General features: G+C 38.1%; 4 protein-coding genes across 6 annotated transcripts; 2 read left to right on the forward strand and 2 right to left on the reverse strand.

Annotated features, from left to right (window-relative positions):
* The first annotated feature begins 1070 nt into the window (after positions 1–1070).
* Positions 1071–12376, forward strand: LOC119996546 (DNA mismatch repair protein MSH7). 2 transcript variants are annotated; one of them, XM_038843220.1, is made up of 18 exons: positions 1071–1550; positions 2212–2291; positions 2376–2755; positions 3756–3851; positions 3948–4003; positions 4489–4555; positions 5140–5235; positions 5377–5508; positions 5623–5656; positions 5753–5800; positions 6689–6888; positions 6983–7109; positions 7231–7505; positions 8311–8505; positions 9118–9528; positions 9624–9720; positions 10535–10662; positions 11666–12376. In XM_038843220.1, exons 1-18 carry the CDS (start codon positions 1210–1212, stop codon positions 12137–12139), a joined length of 3237 nt encoding a protein of 1078 aa, XP_038699148.1. In that variant the 5' UTR covers positions 1071–1209; the 3' UTR covers positions 12140–12376. The 2 variants fall into 2 exon arrangements, with proteins under 2 accessions (XP_038699148.1, XP_038699147.1); XM_038843219.1 differs by having other exon boundaries at positions 1072–1550; positions 2212–2755.
* Positions 12377–12500: 124 nt separating this feature from the next.
* LOC119996549 (ARF guanine-nucleotide exchange factor GNL2) lies at positions 12501–17077 on the forward strand. Its single transcript, XM_038843224.1, has 2 exons — positions 12501–13838; positions 13952–17077. The coding sequence occupies exons 1-2, from the start codon at positions 12805–12807 to the stop codon at positions 17049–17051; spliced, it is 4134 nt and encodes a 1377-aa protein (XP_038699152.1). The 5' UTR covers positions 12501–12804; the 3' UTR covers positions 17052–17077.
* A 152-nt stretch (positions 17078–17229) lies between these two features.
* LOC119996547 (trihelix transcription factor ASIL2) lies at positions 17230–19213 on the reverse strand. 2 transcript variants are annotated; one of them, XM_038843221.1, is made up of 2 exons: positions 17861–19213; positions 17230–17270 (listed from the first exon to the last, which is right to left on the reverse strand). In XM_038843221.1, the coding sequence occupies exon 1, from the start codon at positions 18909–18911 to the stop codon at positions 17862–17864; it is 1050 nt and encodes a 349-aa protein (XP_038699149.1). In that variant the 5' UTR covers positions 18912–19213; the 3' UTR covers positions 17230–17270; position 17861. The 2 variants fall into 2 exon arrangements, with proteins under 2 accessions (XP_038699149.1, XP_038699150.1); XM_038843222.1 differs by having other exon boundaries at positions 17230–17285.
* A 159-nt stretch (positions 19214–19372) lies between these two features.
* LOC119996548 lies at positions 19373–21375 on the reverse strand. The gene is made up of 3 exons (XM_038843223.1): positions 21175–21375; positions 20060–20208; positions 19373–19664 (listed from the first exon to the last, which is right to left on the reverse strand). Exons 1-3 carry the CDS (start codon positions 21287–21289, stop codon positions 19584–19586), a joined length of 345 nt encoding a protein of 114 aa, XP_038699151.1. The 5' UTR covers positions 21290–21375; the 3' UTR covers positions 19373–19583.
* Positions 21376–22817: the final 1442 nt, after the last annotated feature.

Here is a 22817-nt window from a genome sequence, read left to right on the forward strand (position 1 = left end):
TCGGTGGCCCAACGACAGAATCTCAAACTTGCACCTCGGTACTATGGCCCTTATGCTATCCTCCAAAAGATGGGCACAGTTGCTTATAAACTAGACTTGCCTCCAGGTTCTCTCATTCATCCTGTCTTCCATGTTTCACAGTTGAAGAAGTATATTGGGAACACTCCGGTACTCTCTGCCACTCTCCCTCCCATCAATGCTGAAGGACAACCATTACCTACACCAGAATTAGTACTGGACAGACGTTTGGTTAAGAGAGGAACTGCCCCCGCAGCTGAATTACTGATCAAATGGCATGGCCAAGATGCCTCCGAAGCCACTTGGGTTCTGTATAGCTCCTTGGCAGACCAGTTTCCTGACCTTGTGGGCAAGGTCTTTTGATGGGGAGGGTATTGTCACGTGCCTTCCAAGTACACTCATTTTGGTGTCTTTGTGCTAGCCGTTGGATAGTGAAGTTCGGTGGATGGTCAAGATTGTTTTGTTTGGGCTACTATTTATAGTATGGGTTGTTGTTAGGGTTGTTGATTTTGGATGTTTAAGACAATTCTGAATCCATGGAGAGCCGCCTCTCTCGAATAGGCACCTCATTGTTGTCCTAGTTATTTACTTCGTGTTCTACTGCTGTAATATCTCTGTTGAAGACTTGTTTACACTTCCATATATATCTATATATATTCCTCCACAGTTGTTTGATATATCTATTGCTTGTGTGGTTTCCACCTGGGTTGCATAACAGACTTCTAAGCAGAAATGGTTGTGATGAAGATGTGAGGAGCGCTTTATATTGGCTCATGGAATCTGGAAAGTTCTTGCCGAACCGACATTGGGTCTCTCTCGAAAGTTCTCCATTTTGATTTCGATGACAGGGCACTTGTTTATTGGACATTCTTGCTGACCTGGCATGCTATTACGCATTGACGCACACGCAATAATTTCCTTTTCGTGGTAAGCAAGAAAGAAAAATATCTGTCGAGGAAGGCCGTTGCGGACTCCACGCGCTCATTAAATGCAGTAAATTGACGGTCCAGATTTACAGAAGAAGCTCGGAGAACTATGGATGTTAATGTTTGGGCCGCGGCAATTTCACGGTAAAAACTCGAAAGACCAAAATTTGGCGCCTATTTTATTTTGTAAATAATTGAATTAGACCTTTTGATGGGTTGACAGTGACACTCACATTCTCTCTCTCTACGCACAACGGGTCTCAATATGCAGCGCCACACACAGAAATCGATACTTTCGTTTTTCCAGAAACCCTCGCCGGTGAACCAGAAAAAGGGGCCCGGCTACTCTCTCAATGGAGGCGGAGGTCTTGAGTTTCAAGCGGAGCAGCCTCACCAAAAATCGGTGATGTTGAATCAACCTCCGGTTCAGAATGCGGTGGACTCATCCTTGGAAATTAGAGGGACGGATACTCCGCCTGAGAAGGTGCCGCGTCAGATTTTGCCAGCGGGCTTCGTCGTTAATGAGGACTCTGGAGGATCTTCTCTCTTCTCCAGCATCATGCATAAGTTTGTCAAGGTTGACGATAAGGAAAAACCTAAGCAAAGGTAGATTTTACTGAAATTTGGGCGACGCAGTTAAATATTATTTTTCTCAGGCTTCTGTGCAACTTCACTGAGTATCACTCGAAATTGGATTGAATTTTTTTTTTTTTTGCTTTTTTTATGATAGATAGAGCTTGCAAAATTGTTTAATCTAATAGTATTCTCTGAACAACTGAATGCGTGTTAAATTTTGAGTAATTTCTCTGCCTCAAGCTCAAGTATGGTCGTATTGCAATTTCAGAGAAGTATATGCTTTGCAGTCTCTGTGGAAAGGAGCTACTATATTTATGTATTTGGTTCGTTTAAGCTTCTTTATGTGGTGTTGTTCCTAATACTTGAATGCTAGCTTTCATGATGTAACCAGCCTTTAGAATTCATCCTCAGCGAATTAAGGTTGGATAATTGACATGCGAATTTTGATTGTCTTGAAAGAAAAATTAGTCTCCAGATCTAATTCTAGATCTTGAGAATTGTCATATTAGCAACATATCAAAATTGTTCTTGGGAAATACTTCTTTCTTTTAGGGAATCAACTGCATATGTCCTTTCTTTGTTTATATTCCAATTTGCCCATTGATGTCTGATCCTATGCTCAGATTTTGTTTACTGATGTAGGTCTGCATTAGTGGTCAGCATTTACTAATAGTTTGTATAAACTTTTCAGGAACCAGGTTCATAGTAGTTCCTCAAACATTTGCTTAGTGTCTGCTGACTTGACTAAGCCTGTAGAATTTCCTAAAGATGGTGGGACTACTCAACATTTTAAGAAGGATAATGTATCCAATTCTAATTGTATGGTTGATCAAGGATCTATCTTACCTACTGCAGTTGATGATGATGCTTTTGGGTCTCACACACCTGGCTTGAGACCTCTAGTTCCTCGTTTGAAGCGGGATAAGGATGATAGTGCTATGTTTGAGGATAAGAGTTATCATTCCTCTTTGGATGCTACCAAAAGAGTAAAACTTCTTCGAGATTCAACTGCTTTGAATAAGAAGTGTGAGGAAATATCTGATACAGCTAGCAAGTTTGAATGGCTTGACCCTTCTCTGATTAGAGACTCCAATGGAAGAAGGCCAGGGGATGCCCTTTATGATAAAAAGACCCTTCTTATACCGCCTGATTCTTTGAAGAAAATGTCTGCATCACAGAAACAATATTGGAGCATCAAATCACAATACATGGATGTTGTCCTTTTCTTCAAAGTGGTTAGTTAATCTCTCATTGCATGAGGAAATGCTTCTAAGTACCATTCAATGCTACCAATTGGAGCATGATTTGCCCAGCAAATTTTCAGTTGGCTTATAGTATTTTAATGCATTAGAAACAGAAGGGTGTTGGTCTTAACCAAATTCCTGAACTTATCGATGACCATAAAAACCCATATGGATAATAAAAAAAGCCGTAAAAAACTTAAATGGTGCATTTTCTTACATATTTTTATTGCACTTTGAGTCTTTATCAACCTCTTATAATCATATTAACTCTAAATTATTGTTATTTGACACTTCTATGACCTTAGGTTTATACCCATAAAATTGTCTTTTGCATTTGGAATAATTTGTTTTGAATTTTGACTATAAAAGGTGATGATTCAAAATCCCCCACAGATGTTGTATCTAACTTGCATTGATACAATACCGACCACCCAATACTTAGATATATGTAATTGCATCGGGTACATGCAAACATATAAAAAAAAAATCAATTTTCGGATACTTGGGGCATGTACTCAGGAAACTAGTGAATACACAGAGGATACTAAGGTATCAAATGGTAACACTCTCTTTATGAGAAGTGGGGTCATTAATATGCTAATGAGAATGACCTATTTTATAGTTGATTTGTATTTTGAGAAAAACAGAAAACTATATTTTTCTATGATAAATTAAGTTTCATACAAAGGCAAAAGAAGATTCAATGATTCGTACTTGATATTAATTTTAAGTTTGTGAATATGTTTGTTTTTATATTTTGGAATAAAGAATACAACTACAATATAGGAAAATAGTAAAATACCTATGCAAAATTTTTTAATCCATTCCCATATGTCTGTTATGTTCTGTGTTTTACTCTCTTAAAGAATTATCTTATATGTGTAACATTATCTGTTATTGTCTATATATTGCCTTCATGTCCATGCTTCATAGAATCCTCAATAATGAGTTTCACAAATATTTTGCCTTGTGAATTTCGTTCAAACTTCAGGGAAAATTCTACGAGCTCTATGAGTTGGACGCTGAACTTGGTCACAAGGAGTTGGATTGGAAAATGACATTTAGCGGGGTGGGGAAATGTCGTCAGGTGGCTTTCAATTTCAAGTTCTTTGGTTGCTTTTACACATATTTACCTGCAAAGTGTGGCTATATGATTCTTTCACTTTGCTGTCTTTATGGTTAGGTTGGTATCTCAGAAAGTGGGATTGATGAGGCTGTTCAAAAACTGGTTGCTCGGGGGTAAGCAGCTGGCTTCTTTTGGTGCTATCTCCACTGTATTTTTCCCTGTTTCTTGTGGCTTCTCTGATTGTTGTATGCAATTGAGAAGAATAAAAGATTCTTCCATGCAGTTGACCGCATTAAATTGTCTCGATCTTCAGATTTATGGAATTTTGAGAATATATAATCTTTTCAAAGCTTTCATGGAGATTTCAGAGATCAACTTATGTAGGCTTAGTAATGTTCCATTATCTCTTATATCTTTGGAAATGCACATGAGGGCATATAATATTTGCAGTTCCACTTTTCCACTACATCTGTTATATGGGCACTAGGTTGAGTGAAGAAGTTAAATGAATTTGTGGAGCCAGTTTTCTGGCACCTGGGTTGAGAAATGATTGAATAGGTTTTCCGTTTATATACCTGCTTTACTGGTTTTATATCAGTTTGTGTATTCCATGTTCTTTGTGAAGATTCTTATGATAAAAAGAATCTTCTTTGTGAAGATATAAAGTTGGCCGGATAGAGCAGTTGGAGACGTCTGATCAAGCAAAAGCAAGAGGAGCAAATTCTGTATGTATGCCATGGCCATCAAACTGATGGTTTATGCAGTTTTATCGAATTATTAAACCATTTTCATGGAATTATAGCAATATTTGCATGTTAAATATTTTCTCTTTTCCCAATCCCATCCATATATGCTTTGAATTTTGAGCTTCAGCAGTTTGGCTTGATTGTAAGCAAATGCATTAGAATGAAACATATAACGTTTGTTGTGGAGTGATAACCATTAATGCTGTAAGTCATTTGGAAGACTGAATTGCCAAGGTGAACAGGTCATTGACAACAACTTGCCAAGGGAACCCTTGTCCTTATTCAGTTTAAAGTCAAAACGACTTCTAGAAAGCCCTACCCCTGCAAGAGGATGAAAGACTTCGTTCTCAACACAAAAACTGGTCAAAATTGTAGCAAATACCTCCACATGCTATTCTTTATTGTGTTATAGGAATTTGTTGTTATCTGGCTCTCTGATCATATATTCATATCTTTACTTTGTGTACATGCACCTTCTCTTTTAGTTGTTTTTTATGCTGGACATTACTATGTTTTGAAATCTGAATATTGTTGTTTGACTATTGACATGACATGGACTACAGGTGATTTCAAGAAAATTAGTTCATGTGGTCACACCGTCAACCATAGTAGATGGTAATATTGGACCTGATGCTGTTCATCTTCTTGCACTAAAAGAGGTTTGTAGTTCTCCCATTCCAAAAAATAAAAAAATAAGTAAATAAAATAAAGGAAAGTAAAAGAATCAGAAAAGAGATTCGTAGTCTATTATTTCTTGTTAGTTATTGCTTGCGTTATTTTGGATGTTGGCTTGTCTTTAGGATAACCAAGGGCAAGATAATGGTTCGAATGTATTTGGGTTTGCGTTTGTTGACTGTGCTGCTTTACGATTTTGGGTTGGTTCCATTAAAGATAATGCTTCCTGCGCGGCTTTGGGGGCTTTACTGATGCAGGTATACTTTTTCTTTTTCGCTTCTTCTTCTTCTTATTGTTAAGGCAATAATTCTGATGCGCGTGCTATTAGAGTTGAAAATCAATTTGTAAGTCTCTTGTTGGATTTTATCTAGGTCTCACCTAAAGAAGTCATATATGACAGTCGAGGTAAATTTTTAATTTCTTGTGTGTTCTAATGGATTTTTTTTTTGGGAGTGTACTTGAATATGTCAGCTTGAAGCTTGATGATTTCATATGTTGCAGGCTTGTCCAAAGAAGCTCAGAAAGCACTGAGGAAGTACTCCGGGACTGGTAAGTTCATTTTAAATTTTCAAAAATGGAAGTTTTTGCTCTTGGGTAAAATTTAAGCATTTCGATGCGCATCCATTTATGCACTGTTTGTTCTCTCGTTTCTTTGCTTTTATTTTAGTATATTTGCAAAATGTGTGCTTGATGTGGCAAGTCTCAATCAGTAAGAAGGAAGGCTTAGTTGCAGTCCAGATGGCTGCATTTCTATTCAGAATTATTAGTAGAAACATATTGTGTAGTTCAATTTATGCTTTATTTCTGTGTTGATCCTCCTTCATTTGCTACTTGCCTCTCACCCTGAAATCTGTACTAAATTTTAAAGTTGAATATGAAATTCTTGTGGGAAAAGCTATATACCATGTGTTGGGACTTTTGTCAGAGGATCGATAAAGTCTGCATGATTTGTGGAAATGTCTATCATGTAGATGTTGCACATTATCAATTGGTGCTGTTAGGTTCTTTTCCACCAAAGCTAGCACATCACACATCCTCTTCATGCTTTGGGTTTTTTGAGGAAACAGTCTGTAAGCTTTATCGACATGAAGGCATGCACACATATTTTACTCAAAAGTTAATGGCAATTAATCCCCTTTTAGTTATTGTAGTATACTCATTCTTGACAAGACACCGTGAATCCTTTATCCTAAATCCAATACTTGGTTTGGCTGCACATATATCTGCTTTTTATCAGTGTTTTCCTTTGTGCACTCTAGTGGTTGGTTAAATATGATGTTTTCATAAATTGTAATAATATATTATAGAGAAGCCTCTCGATACTCTAGCTAATTGGTGGGAAATTCTGCCATTTGTTTTCTTGCATATAATTATTAAGATGAAAAAACATCCACACAAAAGTAAAATTGTATCCAGTAATTTGTATTCATTGTGCAGGTTCTACAGCATTGCAGCTGACACCTGTGTTGGCAGATAATGATTTTGTCAATGCCTATGAAGTTAGAAATACGATTCAGTTAAGGGGTTATTTCAAAGGGTCTTCTATTCCATTGAACAATCAATTAGATGGTTTAGAGCATCATGATATTGCGTTTGGTGCTCTTGGTGGACTTATTTGTCATTTATCCCGATTGATGGTATGCTTGCTCACATCTGCTTTTAGTCCTTATATAATTTGTTAGAATTATTGATGCTTCATAAACTGAGAGACATGTTTTTCTTTTGGTATAGTTAGATGATGTTTTACGAAATGGAGATATTCTACCATACCAAGTTTATAGGGGATGTCTCAGAATGGATGGACAGACATTGGTAAATCTTGAGATCTTCAACAACAATGCTGATGGTGGTTCATCAGGCAAGAAATTATGTCTCTTTTGCTTCAAGAAAACTACTCAGCTTGAGGCCTGGCCGCCTGGTGGCCCCTTATTGTTGTGTTTGATTTTTGTGTTTCTAAGACATTTTTGCTTGAGTTTCAGGTACACTCTTCAAATATCTCGATAGCTGTGTGATGTCATCTGGTAAACGGCTTTTGAGAAGCTGGATCTCCCATCCGCTGAAAGATGTTGATGGCATTAATAACAGGCTCAATGTGGTTGAAGATCTAATGGCACATTCTGAACTTATGTTGGTTATTTCTCAATATTTGCGTAAGGTTCCTGACATAGAACGCTTGCTTGGGCGGGTTAAGGCCAGTGTTCAAGCGTCTTCTCATTTACTTCCCATGATTGGCAAAAAAGTTTTGAAACAGCGAGTGAGTCTTACCTACATTTCTATGGATCCTTTGTATGTTAAATATGTTTTAAAGGGGCATAAATGCATCTATGAGTTGCACTGCAGGTAAACAGGTTTCTGATTTCTTGTTCTAAAGATCGTACATAACTTGGTGATTGAATTGAAAGCCTGCTTTCTTTTCTGGGCTCTTTAGTTCTTGTTTCCTAACTGCCTTGGTGCCAGCCTTTCTGCCTGTCATGATGATGGAAGCATTCCACTTTGGGTGACTCACTCAGAGTACTGTGCATAGTGCAGCTAGTCTCTAGTTACGTTACTGAGTCTCAAGCCTTTTGTGAAAGGAAGTTGAAGACTTAAGACAGTTTGCGTTCATGGCTTGGGATTTGGATCATTTTCTTTTCCTGTCAATGAGGAGTTCATCATATAGTGTAGAAGTTTTATCATGTTATATTTCGTGTTGTGAGTCATAACATGGATTAATTATCCTTGGATGTCTTCCTTGGGGTTGTTGGCAAAGGAAGACCCTCTCATATAGTTTAAAATAATGGTTGAAAATGATAAAAAGATTTCTTAGTTGGTGAGAGATTGTTTCCTTAGTCATTTTTTGGTGTTTTTATCTGTTAAGATTTCCTGCCTCACCTTTGTTGTCTTCCACTGATCTGTTCTATTAAATTTTTTTGTTTCATATTTCAATGAGCTCTGTCATATGTAAACTTTGGATTGAATGTGGAAATGCCAAATACTTATGTATCAGTTAGTAGAGAACTGGTCCTTCTGTGCCCTTTTTAGATAAAATCTTAAAATATATTAATGTTTATTGTGTACAGGTGAAAGTGTTTGGACTGCTCGTGAAAGGACTTCGAGTTGCAGTTGATTTGCTGGTTCTGTTACAGAGTGAAGGAAAGTTGGTATTGTCATTGTCAAAAAATTTTAAACTCCCTAAGCTTGAAGGTGATGATGGGCTTGATAAACTCCTTAACCAATTCATAGCAGCCGTAGATAGTGATTTCTCCAATTATCAGGTTTGGTTCCTTCTGCTACGCTGTTGAGATGTTAGAGCTTAAGGTTAAATTATTTATTTTTATTTTATTTTGGGTGAAATGGCTTTCTTTTTCTGAAGGTAGATCAACTCTCTTTGGGTGAGTAGCTCTTTTATTATATAACGGAATATCTTCAAGTAACAGAACATGCCTGTTTTTATCACACCTAAGCATTTGTATCTCCCAGCAAAATTTTCTGTCTTTTTTATCAAATATATCCTTTCTGGTATATAGTACTAATATGATTGACTGTCCTATCCCACTTAGAGCTGTGGTGGTAGTAGCTTCACTGAATACTGTATGACTACATACCATATTTCATTAATTTTGTGTTTGTTGTTTACCTTGACAACCGACATAAAAAGCGAGGGAAAAATGATGCCCATCCATGAGTTTGGCTTTTTCTGATTGTTTAAGTGACTTTGTGTTAAAAATATATATATATATATATATTTTGAGTCGGTGCAATTTCTCTAACACAAGTTTTGTTAGTTTCTTTTTTGAGCAAAAAGGTTTTGTTAATTTCTTTGTCTTACTGAGTTATGATTTTTACTTTGCAATTTGGCTTGTAATTGAAATTGTATGTTGTTTCAGAACCATGATGTAACAGATTCAGATGCTGAAACACTTTCTATTCTCATCGAATTATTTATAGAAAAAGCTGCTCAATGGTCTGAAGTCATTCATGCCATCAATTGTATTGACGTATTAAGATCTTTCGCGTTCACTGCCAGTACAGCTTTGGGGGTCATGTCCAGACCTGTTATCTTACCTCAGTCTAAGACTTCTTTCAGCCTGGGGAGTCTAGGACCCCTACTTAAAATTAAAGGGTTATGGCATCCATTTGCCCTTGGGGAGAATGGAGGAATGCCCGTCTCCAATGACTTATGCCTTGGTGGGGATTCAGATGGCTATAATCCCCGTACGTTGCTATTGACTGGTCCAAATATGGGAGGAAAGTCTACGCTTTTGCGTGCTACTTGCATAGCTGTTATACTGGCACAGGTTTGCTAATTATTTTCTAGTTTTGATCATTACAAGAACATCTTTCTTCAGCAACTATTTTAATCTTATATTTTATGTTTTCTCATGACTTGCAGCTTGGCTGTTTTGTGCCGTCTGAGATATGTGTGGTTTCGCTTGTAGATATCATTTTCACACGGCTTGGTGCCACTGATCGTATCATGACAGGAGAAAGTAAGTTGTCTTCCACCAGGCAATAGTTGGCCTATAACTTTGCATTAGTTCAAGATTCGAAATTGGATCTATTTTCAAATTTTGGTTGAGTCATAAAAGTACCTTATCTTTGTTTCACCAGTGTCATGTTTTTTCCATAATCTGAAATTTCAAGAAATATTAAGAACTTAGTCATAAAGAATTTTTGCTGTTGTGGCATTCCTGCTGCAATTGTGGGATTGGGCTTTGCTGTATGTCCAATTTTCTGGCTGTTTGAGCTATTAAATGACATTGGATGGTGGTAGTGGTTGTGGTGTCCTGGTTATTCTGCAAGTTTACAACATTAGACTTGATAAGCCTTTCTCAAGTATTATCTGCATGGGTGAGTAAGGTTCTATAGGTTGGTCTATAGTAGTACAGTGCTGACTGACCCCATCATTCATTAGTAAGTGGAGGATTGTTAAACATTTTGTACCATACTGAACAATTGAGGCCTCAGGTCCTCCGCTACCTTCTTCATGAATTTAAAAATATTGGTCGTTCACAATTCCATCCTGTATGGATTGGATAATTATGGTCAAAGTGCAGGCTTTATGTCATCCATGCATTAATTGGACTATTATTTGTAAGTATTCCTCCTGTTGCAAAATAACATAGAGTAGATTTTGAGTAGATTGAAGGTTTCCATAAGATATTTTATCAAACTGATTTGAGAAGCTTCTGTTTTTTTTTATGGTTTAGATTTCATAATTGCACATGCTGACACAAATTTATATGTTCATCTTCCTCTCAAATTACGAATTTAATATTGGGTGATGGCCTTTCTCTTCTCCAGGTACATTCCTTGTTGAATGTACAGAAACTTCGTCTATTCTTCAAAATGCCACACAAGATTCTCTTGTTCTTCTTGATGAATTGGGGCGAGGAACGAGCACATTTGATGGATATGCAATTGCTTATGCTGTGAGATTATTTTCCCATTTCTCATTTGATTGAGTTAATATCTTTTAAATTATTTTTTAATATGAATAAAACCATGAGAACTGAGTTATATTATCCACTCATTTTAAATAGATTATAAGAATTAGTGTCTTGCAGTGGGAACTCTTAAGATCATAAATTAATAGTTCTCATATTCTTTGTGTTTGTATAGATCTTGAGTTATAGTCTATCATATATTGTCTGCTTGGACTTGGGGTAGAATCCTGTGATAGCTAAATAACAAAATTCTCACCTTTCATATTGGCTCAAGTTTTTCTAAAAGAAAATTAGTGTTTAACATGGCATCCATCCTTGGCCTAGCATAGAGTTGATCCTGAGGATTATTATATGAAGAGCCTGTTCACAGTCAGATCAAGAATAAAAAAAAATTGATCCCTTCCAAGGTCGGTGATACCTATTAAAAAATAAACTATTTCAGGTGTTGTGCCTCTCAATTTAAGGATCGTAACCAGTTTGGTCCGAACATAAGGGTAAATATTATGAAGTAGTAGCTGAATGATAAAAATTTCGCTCTTGGTATTAAGCTTTTAGGCTAAATGGTGTTTAGAGACTTGTATCATGGATACATGGAATGCATACACATGGAAACGTGTCTGTGGACATCCATACTCTGCAAATTAGTTCAGCAATCCATAATTCATTGCAGATAAGCAATTGTTTGACTGTTCTAGTTTCATTTTTAGTTGAAAATACTGAATCCATATGTAACAGCGGTTCATTTGCTTGCCTTAAAAGACAATGTCTCTTGTTTTTCATTTGGTTTATAAAAACCTGAACCTTGTAGCTAGGCTTATATTTGCGACTACAAACATTGGGTATGCATATACAGGGACATGCACATCAATACTAATTACAGTTCGTGTATTCCTGTTCTATATGGAAATATTTGTCATGGTAAAGAGAATTTTGCATTTTCATGCTGGATATGTAGTTATAAATCTTTAAACCTGAATATTTGTTTCAGGTATTCCGCCACCTTGTTGAGAAGGTTGACTGTCGGTTGCTCTTTGCAACACACTACCACCCACTTACAAAAGAGTTTGCTTCTCATCCTCATGTCATTATGCAACACATGTCTTGTGCTTTTAAGTCGAAACCTGAAGGCTTGTCCAAAGGTGAGCAAGAACTCATTTTTCTATACCGGCTTACAAATGGAGCCTGCCCAGAGAGTTACGGATTGCAAGTGGCACTCATGGCTGGGATCCCGAAACCGGTCGTTGAAGCTGCTTTGCAGGGTGGCCAGTTGATGAAAAAATCAATTGGTGAAAGTTTTAGGTCAAGTGAACACAGGTCAGAGTTCTCAACTCTACATGAAGGTTGGCTGAAGACCCTACTAAATGTTTCCTTAGGTGGAGATTGTAACTTTGATGGAGATGATGATGCTTATGATACATTGTTTTGCTTGTGGCATGAAGTAAAGAACAAATATAGACATTGAGAAATGTATTTTCCCCTGCAGAAAATAGTTGGACGAGTCTGGAATATTGAAAGGATGGATGTAACTAGGTTATTTTAATAATTATAAAATCAGCAGATCTGTCACCCCAGCAGCTTTGACAACAGTTATATTGTAGATCTATCATACCTCAAATGTGGTCATTTTACTGCTACTTGACATTTTAAAGGGAAGAAGTTTATGAGAAATAGCAAGAGTGGAACTGGGGAAGGTTTGTTTACTTCATTTATGCAAATCAATATTTCAGAAGAGAATATTATGTGGGTATTTTTTTTTTTTTTAATTTTGCATCATATGTAATAGGGGAGGAAAGAGTCGCACAATGTAGCAGAAAACTAGCAGTCAAGAGACCCATAACAGAATTCCCAAAAACTAGTTAGATATTGAAATCTTCAAATATTCATTTTGAGCCAAACAAATTATTTAATTAAAAGAAACCAAAGAAAGCTCTTGTTTCACTTGTAATCAGCCCCTTTTTTTTCTGCCACTTCCTTGCTTTACCTGCATTGACTACTGTCTGCCATAGAAGGAATTTGACAAGTTCAACAAAGTCCTCAATATTTTGCACAATCCTCAACTCAGCATATAATTGATGATTGTATTCAACTACCCAAAAAAATCATAAACAATTTCCAACTGTTTTTGAAATGGAGGGAAACAAGACAAAGAAAGAACTCACCAAATCTAAAAGGAAAGAGCTTGCCCTCTCCTGCATGTTAAACACAGAAGTTGGTGCTGTCCTTGCAGTGATCCGGCGACCACTGGATCATACCAGTCAATACTTCTCCCCTCAAGAAGACAATTTTGACGCCAACATTCTCCAATCCTTGAAATCTCTACGTTCCATTCTATTTAATCCTCAACAAGAATGGCGAGCCATTGATCCCTCCATCTACCTATCTCCATTTCTTGATGTCATACAGAGCGATGACATCCCCGCTGCGGCCACAGGTGTTGCTCTATCTGCAGTTTTGAAGATACTCAAACTTGAAATCTTTGATGAGAAGACCCCGGGAGCTAGAGATGCTATAAATGCTGTTGTTACGGGGATCACAAGCTGTCGCCTTGAAAGAACTGACCATGCATCTGAAGATGCTGTGATGATTAGAATTTTACAGGTTTTGACCGCAATCATGAAGCACAATGCCTCGGTTCTGCTCACAGATCACGCTGTCTGTACTATTGTCAATACCTGTTTTCAGGTTGTTCAACAGTCTGCAAGAAGAGGGGATTTGCTTCAACGAAGCGCAAGGTACACAATGCATGAGTTGATACAAGTTATATTTTCAAGGTTACCTGATATTGAGGTCAAAGATGGAGAGGAATCAGAGTCTGACACTGAGGACGTTGATATAGGCAGCACTTTAGATTCGGGTTATGGGGTTCGTTGCGCTGTTGATATCTTTCATTTCTTGTGCTCCTTGCTAAATGTTGTAGAAGTTGTGGGAACAGAAGGGCATTCTGCTCAGACTTCTGATGAGGATGTTCAGCTTTTCGCATTGAATTTGATAAATTCTGCCATAGAGTTGAGTGGAGATGCAATTGGGAAGCACCCAAAGCTGTTAAGGATGATCCAAGATGACCTTTTTCACCATTTGATTCATTACGGGACATGTTCGAGCCCATTCGTGCTGTCCATGATCTGCAGTTCTGTTTTGAACATTTACCACTTTCTTCGCAGGTCAGGATATAAGTAAAATACGTACCTACATCTCTTATTGCTTCAGTTGAACTTGGAGTATGATTGTGATTCCATTTGCAGGTTTATTCATTATCGGACGTGGGATTTTGCAGGTTTATTCGTCTCCAACTGGAAGCCTTCTTTGCCTTTGTGTTGCTGAAAAATGCAGCGACGGGAAGTCCATATCGGCTGCAAGAAGTTGCACTTGAAGGAATTATAAATTTCTGCAGACAACCTGAATTCATCATTGAAATCTTTGTGAATTATGATTGTGATCCCACTTGTCGAAACTTGTTTGAGGAAATTGGGAAGTTGCTTTGCAGAAACTCATTTCCAGCAGGTGGTCCTTTAACCACTTTACAGATGCAAGCCTTTGAAGGACTACTTATCATGATTCACAACATTGCTGACAGCGTTGACAAAGAAGATGATTCAAGTGTTGCTGGAACATATCCAATTGATATTCATGAGTATAGACCCTTTTGGGAAGAAAAATCTGGAGATTCAGAGAATTTGGTGGAGCACTCGAGGATAAGAAAAGCACAGAAAAGGAAAATATTGATCGCTGGACACCATTTCAATCGGGATGAAAAGAAGGGTTTGGCCTACCTGACACACTGTCATTTGGTGTCCGATCCACCAGATCCAAAAGCCTTTGCGCTGTTCTTCCGCTTTACTCCTGGACTAGACAAGAACCTGATAGGGGATTATCTTGGCGATCCTGATGAATTCCATATACAAGTTCTCAAACAATTCACAGAAACTTTCCAATTCGCAGGCATGATTCTGGACCCTGCTCTACGTACATATCTTGAGACTTTCCGGTTGCCTGGTGAGGCACAAAAGATTCAGAGGATCCTTGAAGCATTTTCTGAGAGGTTCTATGATCAACAATCCTCAGAAATTTTTGTCAGCAAGGATTGTGTATACATTCTATGTTATTCCCTCATTATGCTCAACACTGATCAACACAACCCGCAAGTTAAGAAGAAGATGACAGAAGAAGAATTCATCAGGAACAATAGGCAAATTAATGGAGGGAATGATCTTCCAAGAGAGTACCTCTCTGAACTTTTCCACTCCATATCAACCAATGCAATCACTCTTTTTGTTCAATCTGGTGTACCAATAGAAATGAACCCAAGCAGATGGATAGAGCTGATGAACCGATCCAAAATTATGCAGCCCTTCATCTTATGTGATTTTGATCCTCGTCTGGGAAGAGATATGTTTGCCTGCATTGCCGGTCCATCAATTGCTGCTCTTTCTGCATTTTTCGAGCATGCTGATGAGGATGAAATGCTTCATGAATGCATTGAAGGACTGATCTCAGTAGCCAGAATAGCTCAATATGGACTAGAAGACACTCTTGATGAGCTTCTTGCTTCATTCAGCAAATTCACTACCCTGTTAAATCCTTATGCCTCTGCAGAAGAAACACTGTTCGCATTTAGCCATGATATGAAACCGAGAATGGCTACTCTTGCTGTTTTCACCATTGCGAACAACTTTGCAGATTCAATTCGTGGGGGTTGGAGGAACATTGTGGACTGTTTGTTAAAACTCAAACGGCTTAAGCTTCTTCCCCAGTCGGTCATTGAATTTGACGCCTCTTCGTCCCCACCGTCTGATAATATTCCGCCTGACATGAGATCTGAATCAGGTGTAATTTTCCCTTCTCAAGATCACAAATTTGGCAATCCCAAGAGTTCAATGAGTCGTTTCTCACATTTTCTATCTCTAGAGTGTATGGAAGACTCACTATCTCTCGGCATGAATGAATTTGAACAGAACCTCAAGATTATCAAACAATGCCAAATTGGAAGCATCTTCAGCAATAGTTCAAACTTACCTGATGATGCGTTGTTGAATCTTGGGCGTTCTCTGATATATTCAGCTGCAGGAAAAGGCCAAAAGTTTAGCACTCCAATCGAAGAAGAAGAAACTGTTGGGTTCTGTTGGGATTTGATAATTGCCATTGTTTTGGCTAACATCCAGAGGTTCCAGACATTTTGGCCTTATTTTCATGATTATCTGCTAGGAGTTGCTCAGTTTCCTTTATTCTCACCAGTCCCCTTTGCAGAAAAGGCCATTATAGGCCTATTCAAGGTCTGTCTCAAGATCCTGGCTTCATGCAGAGTTGACAAACTACCAGAGGAGCTTATTTTCAAATCCATTAATTTGATGTGGAAGCTTGATAAAGAAATCCTTGACACATGTTGCGAATCCATAACACAGTCAGTCAGCAAGATAATCATTGAATACCCTGCAAATTTGCAAACCTATCTGGGGTGGAAATCAGTCCTGCATTTGTTATCAGTTACTGGCCGGCACCCAGAAACCTATGATCAGGGAGTGGAAACTTTTATCATGTTGATGTCTGATTCAACGCATGTTTCGCGGATAAACTACGCTTACTGTATTGACTGCGCATTTGCCTTTGTTGCGCTCAGGAACAGTCCGTTGGATAAGAACTTGAAGATTCTGGACCTACTTGCAGACTCAGTGAACCTACTGATCCAATGGTATAAATCTGCATGTTCAGAGTCGGGAAACAATTTCAGCATTGTAACCAACACCAGTAATTCATCATTAGAGGAGAACTCAAAAGGTCTTGGTTCTAACTTTACAATGAATTTCTTTGTAAAATTGGGAGAAGCATTTAGAAAGACCAGTTTAGCGAGGAGAGAGGAGATAAGAAACCATGCGGTCTCGTCACTCCAAAAAAGTTTCATATTGGCCGAGGAATTGGATATCTCATCGATGAACTGTATCAACTGTTTCAACCTGGTGATCTTTGCAATGGTTGATGATTTACATGAAAAGATGGTCGAGTATTCGAGGCGTGAGAATGCAGAGAGGGAGATGAGAAGTATGGAGGGGACTCTAAAGATTGCAATAGAGATGATGACAGATGTGTACTTACAGTTCCAAAAACAGATTGCAAGTAATCCTGGATTTAGGACATTCTGGTTAGGACTGTTGAGAAGAATGGATACATGCATGAAGGCTGATTTGGGCGAATATGGCGAGACAAGATTACAAGAGACAGTTCCGGACTTGTTAAGAAAGATGATCACAAAGATGAAGGAAGAGGAGATTTTAGTGCAGAAAGAAGATGATGATGATGATCTATGGGATATTACTTACATTCAGATACAGTGGATTGTTCCTTCACTCAAAGAGGAGCTGTTTCCTGAACAAGAAATTTAGAGATAGGAGACATGGACAGTAGTGGAAATGAGACAAAGCAAGCATTGCTCTTTTCGTTCTTCTTTCTAATGTTTTTCCTTTTCCAAACTGTGTTGCATTAACCAGATCAACTGTTTTCGGCGTTTTCAATTGAGCCTCACCATTCAAACCTATGTTGTCGTGTAATTATTTTTCTGCCACTTATCTATAGAACTGACTCATCTTGTTAGCTCAGCCATCCTGCAAGAAGAAAATCTACTATGGGTCAGTCTTTTTTCTGAAAAAAAGCATTTAGACTCGCTTAAAGGTGTGAAAGAAATCATAGTACAAACAATCAAGATCACAGAAAACTCTAAGCAATTTGAAAACTAACCAACATTCTGAAACCAAACCACTTCTAAATTTCCTAAATGTGGAAGTGCACCCTCATGGAAATACCAAACATTTACACCCTATGCAGCCTGTTTTGCCAAAGAAATCCATCGGTGCAGCAACATACAGGTTATGAGAGTATGGTGTATTTCAATTACCAGATCAATTTAGATATCAGAAATGATTGCTGGTTCAGTCCAAAATATTGACGAAATAAGCTTTCCAACTAAATAAGGACCAGATAAACTCATCTATCAATAAATAAGAAAAGGAGTTTTTATGCAAAAATCTTGCTTTCTTATTTTGCATGGCAAAAATACAGCACTATAATAATTGCATTTAACAATAGCTACAGAAAGAAGAGATTCTCTACACGATAAAATTGAAGCATGTCATATGCCAACCAGCAGATTTCAACTCCAAAACAAACATTTAAATCAAGAACAGACTGCACCTACATTAATCACTGAGATTCTCTGCAGAATCATCATCTGTATCCTCATCATTATCATTGGCATCCCTATTTTTTGCAATCTCGGTCTGAGCCTTCTCCAAAATCTGCTTCTTTTGCAACTCCAACTCCCTACGGAAATCCTCCCTCATCTTCTCCAACTCCAGCATATGCTCCCTCTTACTACTCTCTATCTTCTCATATATCTCCCCAAACTTCTCCACTGAATCTGCCAACACCCTCAAAGATGAATCCTCACACCTTTTACTTGAAAGCACATCCCCGTCCTCATTCTCCATCTCCCCTTCTGAATCTACGGGACTGTCCCTCATTTCATCAAACCCATTTGCACGCTCCAAATACACACGTGTATCCATAAACACAAACTCACCTGAATCAACCCCACAAGCTAAACCACCATTCCACTCTTTTATCCCTGAAAACCCCAACAACATGTCCAACTTCTTGAAGAAACGCCATTTGCTACCATTGATCCCCATTTGCTCCATTTTCGATTTCTCCTTTCTATACTTTCTCTTTAATGAATCCAATATGCTCCTACATTGAGCTTCTGTTCTCCGAGAACCAGTCTCTTCCGTTACTTTTTCCGCCACCTCGACCCAGTCCTCCGACCTCAGGCTCCTCCCAAATTGCAGAAATTTGTCACCCCACGCCTCTAAAAGCACGAACTCCTCATCCTCGCTCCAATTGGATCCCGAATTACGGTCCCCGAAGGATGATTTCGTGCTTCTCGCCACGAATTGGAAGTTATCCACAGAGTTTTTCAGTTTTTGCCGCTTTGGGTATCGCCTGAAATCGTGACTCCCTTCGAAATTGTGGCGATAGACATTTGAGGAGGCGTCGATGTCCTCGTCTCCCTCGTCATCGTCATCTTCATAATCGATGTCGTATTCATCCGGGTCGTTCTGTTCATTGTACATGCCGAATCGATTGTCCTCGTAACGACTGGAGGCTCGATGGGGATACGAGGGAAGCTTTTGGCGATTGAACGAGTAGGGTTTAGGTGGGTACCTGGCATCATCCTCCATGTCATCCATGCATACACCAGAAAATCGAAAATTAGAGACAAAATGATCTACACAAAAACTGTCCGTGAAAATTCGAAGTTTGGGACGAATGAGAAACCCTAATTTCCCGCCTCCCGGGTCTTTTATTTCATATATTCGGACAATGAACACGAGAAAGGTCGACAAGCAGACCTGCTAAATGTGCATGCGGCGCAGTGAAAATGGTTGTTTAACTAATTTTAACCTCTTCAACTACCTAATTTTAGGGGTCTAATATCTCAACATCTTTTCTTTTCTCTGGTCTTTATCTGGATTCCTATCTTTCTCTAAAATATTGAATGATCTCTCCACTGTTTGGTTGCTTGCAAATCCAGCAAAGCAAACCAAATGATTCAGCTTGCATTATCAACACTTTCAAAGAAAGAAAAAGTGAGAAATCCCACGAAATTCCACCTGTTCTTAATCGATGAAGGCATTTCCAGGAACATTACTCAATGCAGGCACTGCAGACCAGCCCGTTTGCTTCATTAAATTTACCATGTCACTAATACTGAGTTAAACCTTTCTCTCTCAAAGTTTGAAGAGACCTTAAAACGCAAAAGAGAACAGAACTCATCAAATACAACATTTTCCTACAGAGATGTCCATCGGTCATGTTAGCATGCTTGGTGTTGCTCCGCAGAGAACAAGGTGCCCCAGAACTTATCCGGCTTTCACAGGTTCAGCTCTAGGCCTCCACAGTCCCAATCTATACTTGTGGGTGTATTTCAACAACAGCTTCCTCTGTGAAATCAGAATCAGGGATCAGTTTGAAAAGCAAGGAACACGCACTTGAGATGTATTGATGCTTTCAAATTTTGAAATTTTTAGTATTGAAGCAATAAAAACAAGTTCAAGTTCAACTGGGCCTGAACTAACATCACATAGAAGTTACCAAAAAATCGGACAAACCTCCATGTGATTCTTGCCATGAAATTATGAAGGAAAAAATGAGCAAGATAATCATAAGACTCCTAAACCTAAATCACGACAAGGTCATTACATCATCAAAAATCTACATATTAACCAGGAATGGGATGAAACTGAGACAGACGCCAAACAGTGAACACAAACATACAAGCAGATGCGAACATGTTCAAACACATAACACTAAGAGAATAAAGGGTTCAGAATATTACATGCTTGCAGGGGATGCCAAGTTTCTTGAGTTTCAGCGTACGAGTAACAAGCAGTTTATGAAGGTCTCCGATCTCAGATTCAAGCTTGGTCACATGGGCTTCAACCCCTCCACTGATTCCGTTCAGAAATTCTGGTATTCCAACCTTGACTGCACAATTATCAAACAAATGACAATAACAATGTCAAAAGCTGTATTCAGAAACTGCACAAATTAAACAACTTCAGAAACGGCATGTATTACAACAAATACATTTCATTATCTGCACTAACCAAAACAAATGAAGTTTTCTGCTAACTTGGTCTCAAACACCTTACACTCATAGAGATGGGCTAATGTAAAATGTATGTAAACCTAGAAGAACATAAATCATAAGGTACAAAAAAATTCCAAAGGAACAGCAGAATTTTTTAGTCCTAGGAGTCTTCCAGTGACACTTGCATGGAGAATTGGTTCAGTAGTTTTCATCTTTGGTGCTCTCTTTCAACTAACAATGTTATTGAGCATATAAATTTGGCCTCTTTGTAATCTTTGGGTTGCACCCGCTTGGTGCCTTAATAAATATCTATTCCAAAAAAAAATCATCAGTTTTCCCATACCTAAAAGTACTACAAATTGAGTAATATAAGCAAACATTTCACTAACCGAAGTGCCAACGAGCTTTTTTTGTTCATATTTTGCCTTCCCAAATTAAAATCTGAAATTACTACTGAATTCCAGGTGTTCAAAAATGACCTATAGAAAAATAAAGCATGATCTCCAGAACCCATTCCTTCCTTTCCAATTTCCATTTATTTTCACAAAAAAACCAAACAGAGCCAAAACTAACTGGTGTTTGTTTCACAGGACCAACTTATATTCAACTATTCCCATCGTTTTATCTAGTTAAGTTTCTCACCCACAAACAAACAAAAAAAAAAATTATCTCCGAAAATCATTACTTCCTTTGGCAATTATTCAGAGCCAAAACCATCTCATGAGTCCATTCAACCCTCTCCAACTATAGAAAAATAGCAATTCCAATTACTGTCTCATCCTGCATCATAAGCTAGAAAGGAAACCCTGAAAGAAATCGTACACAATATAACCCCGAAAGAAATTCAATGGTACAGTTACCGATAAATGGAGTTGTGGACTTGGAGAAGAATCTGAACAACCCAGGAGTAATCTGTGGCGGCTGTGATCGAATTGAGAATGGTCTCTCTTTGAAGATCAACTGCCTCCACGCCATCTTCAACCTGGTTTGCACAATGCAGCCTGTCGATCATTAGGGGTCTTGGATGGAAGAAGACGATATTTCCGCATTCACACTCCGCTCTGTACGGCACCGTTTGCCCAATTCAACAGTTAAACGAACCGTTTCACCTCCATAAAGCACGGTCTGGGCTGGCCCCTTTTTTGGCCTTTTTTACAATGGGCAGGCAAGTAACGGTGCTTATGATGGGCCTAGAATCCCAAAGATAACCATTAGGCCCCAATCTTTTTTTTAATATGGCCCAATACTGATCCAAATAACTGAAATAAGGAAGAATTGAGCCCAGCCCATCAAGTCCAGGTTGCCAAATGGGTCCAAAGTTGTATAATCCTGTTTAACAAGGTGGGGAATGAATATGGTCCTAGTTTGTCAAGGTTCTATTATATTACATTAGGATGAGTTGGGCTGGGCCCATCAAATGTTCCAGTTGACATATCTTCAGGTGAGAAATCTCCTTTTTTCTTTCTTCTTACGTTGGCTTTGGTCATCCATGTAGTTTCCTTTAACTATATATATATATATATGCACCGGAGAAATCTCCTTTTTTCTTTCTTCTTACGTTGGCTTTGGTCATCTATGTAGTTTCCTTTAACTATATATATATATATATATATATATATATATATATATGCACCGGTACAAAGTAATATCATATCTGATATGGTCCCCCTTTATCTAATGGTTTTGTTGGTAGAGGTTGAATATTAACTTCTATAGACTTGTGGGTAGAACTCTAATTTATATACAGTACGCATTACAGCTAGCAACAACACTATCTTGGAGAAGACCCACATTGTAGTCATATGGTTAGCTTTCATTTTTTGCTTTTCAAATTTAGCTAGCTTGTATTTTGTGTTTCATAATATTTAATTCCCTCTGATACTCTAATGACAGCAGTGTTTGGGTGTGAATCGAGGAACAAAAGAGTTATAAACCAAGGTTTTTGATGACTTTTTTTTTGGTATGGGCTTTCTGGGTCCTGTTTTGTTAAATGATACGGTGGAATCAAAGCTGGCTTCAGCTGGTTGCCCTAAATACGCGTTTTGAAGACGAATCTTTGTCATTTTGGGGGGATTCAATCGTTAGGAGACCCTTTAATTTCTTTTGGGTTTCACATGACATGCATGAGAAGAAAAAGCTTTCAAAATAGTTGTTTTCTTCCCCCCTTAAAATAAAAGGATAAGGATCGATGCTGTTAGTGTTGGCCTTCACGTGTTAAAAGCTATGGAAGTCTAATTATTTACAGTTCGGTATATAATTCAGTATTGTTTGGATTGTTTGTGTTCTTTCACATCCACTTGTGTAGTTTTTGTAATGTTTATATGAACAAAGACAAATGAATCATATTATTGTTATATATATATACAGAGGATTTAACCACATATATATGTAGTGCTATGTGGGTGCGTATCTATGAGAGGTACTATTTGTTGATCCGCCGGCCTGCAATGTCTTTGAAAAGTAGTGCACGTTTGGAATCTCCTACAAAAGAAAAGTTGACATT

Source organism: Tripterygium wilfordii, chromosome 4 (genome assembly GCF_013401445.1).
Source record: "Tripterygium wilfordii isolate XIE 37 chromosome 4, ASM1340144v1, whole genome shotgun sequence".
NCBI classification, from domain to species: Eukaryota; Viridiplantae; Streptophyta; class Magnoliopsida; order Celastrales; family Celastraceae; genus Tripterygium; species Tripterygium wilfordii.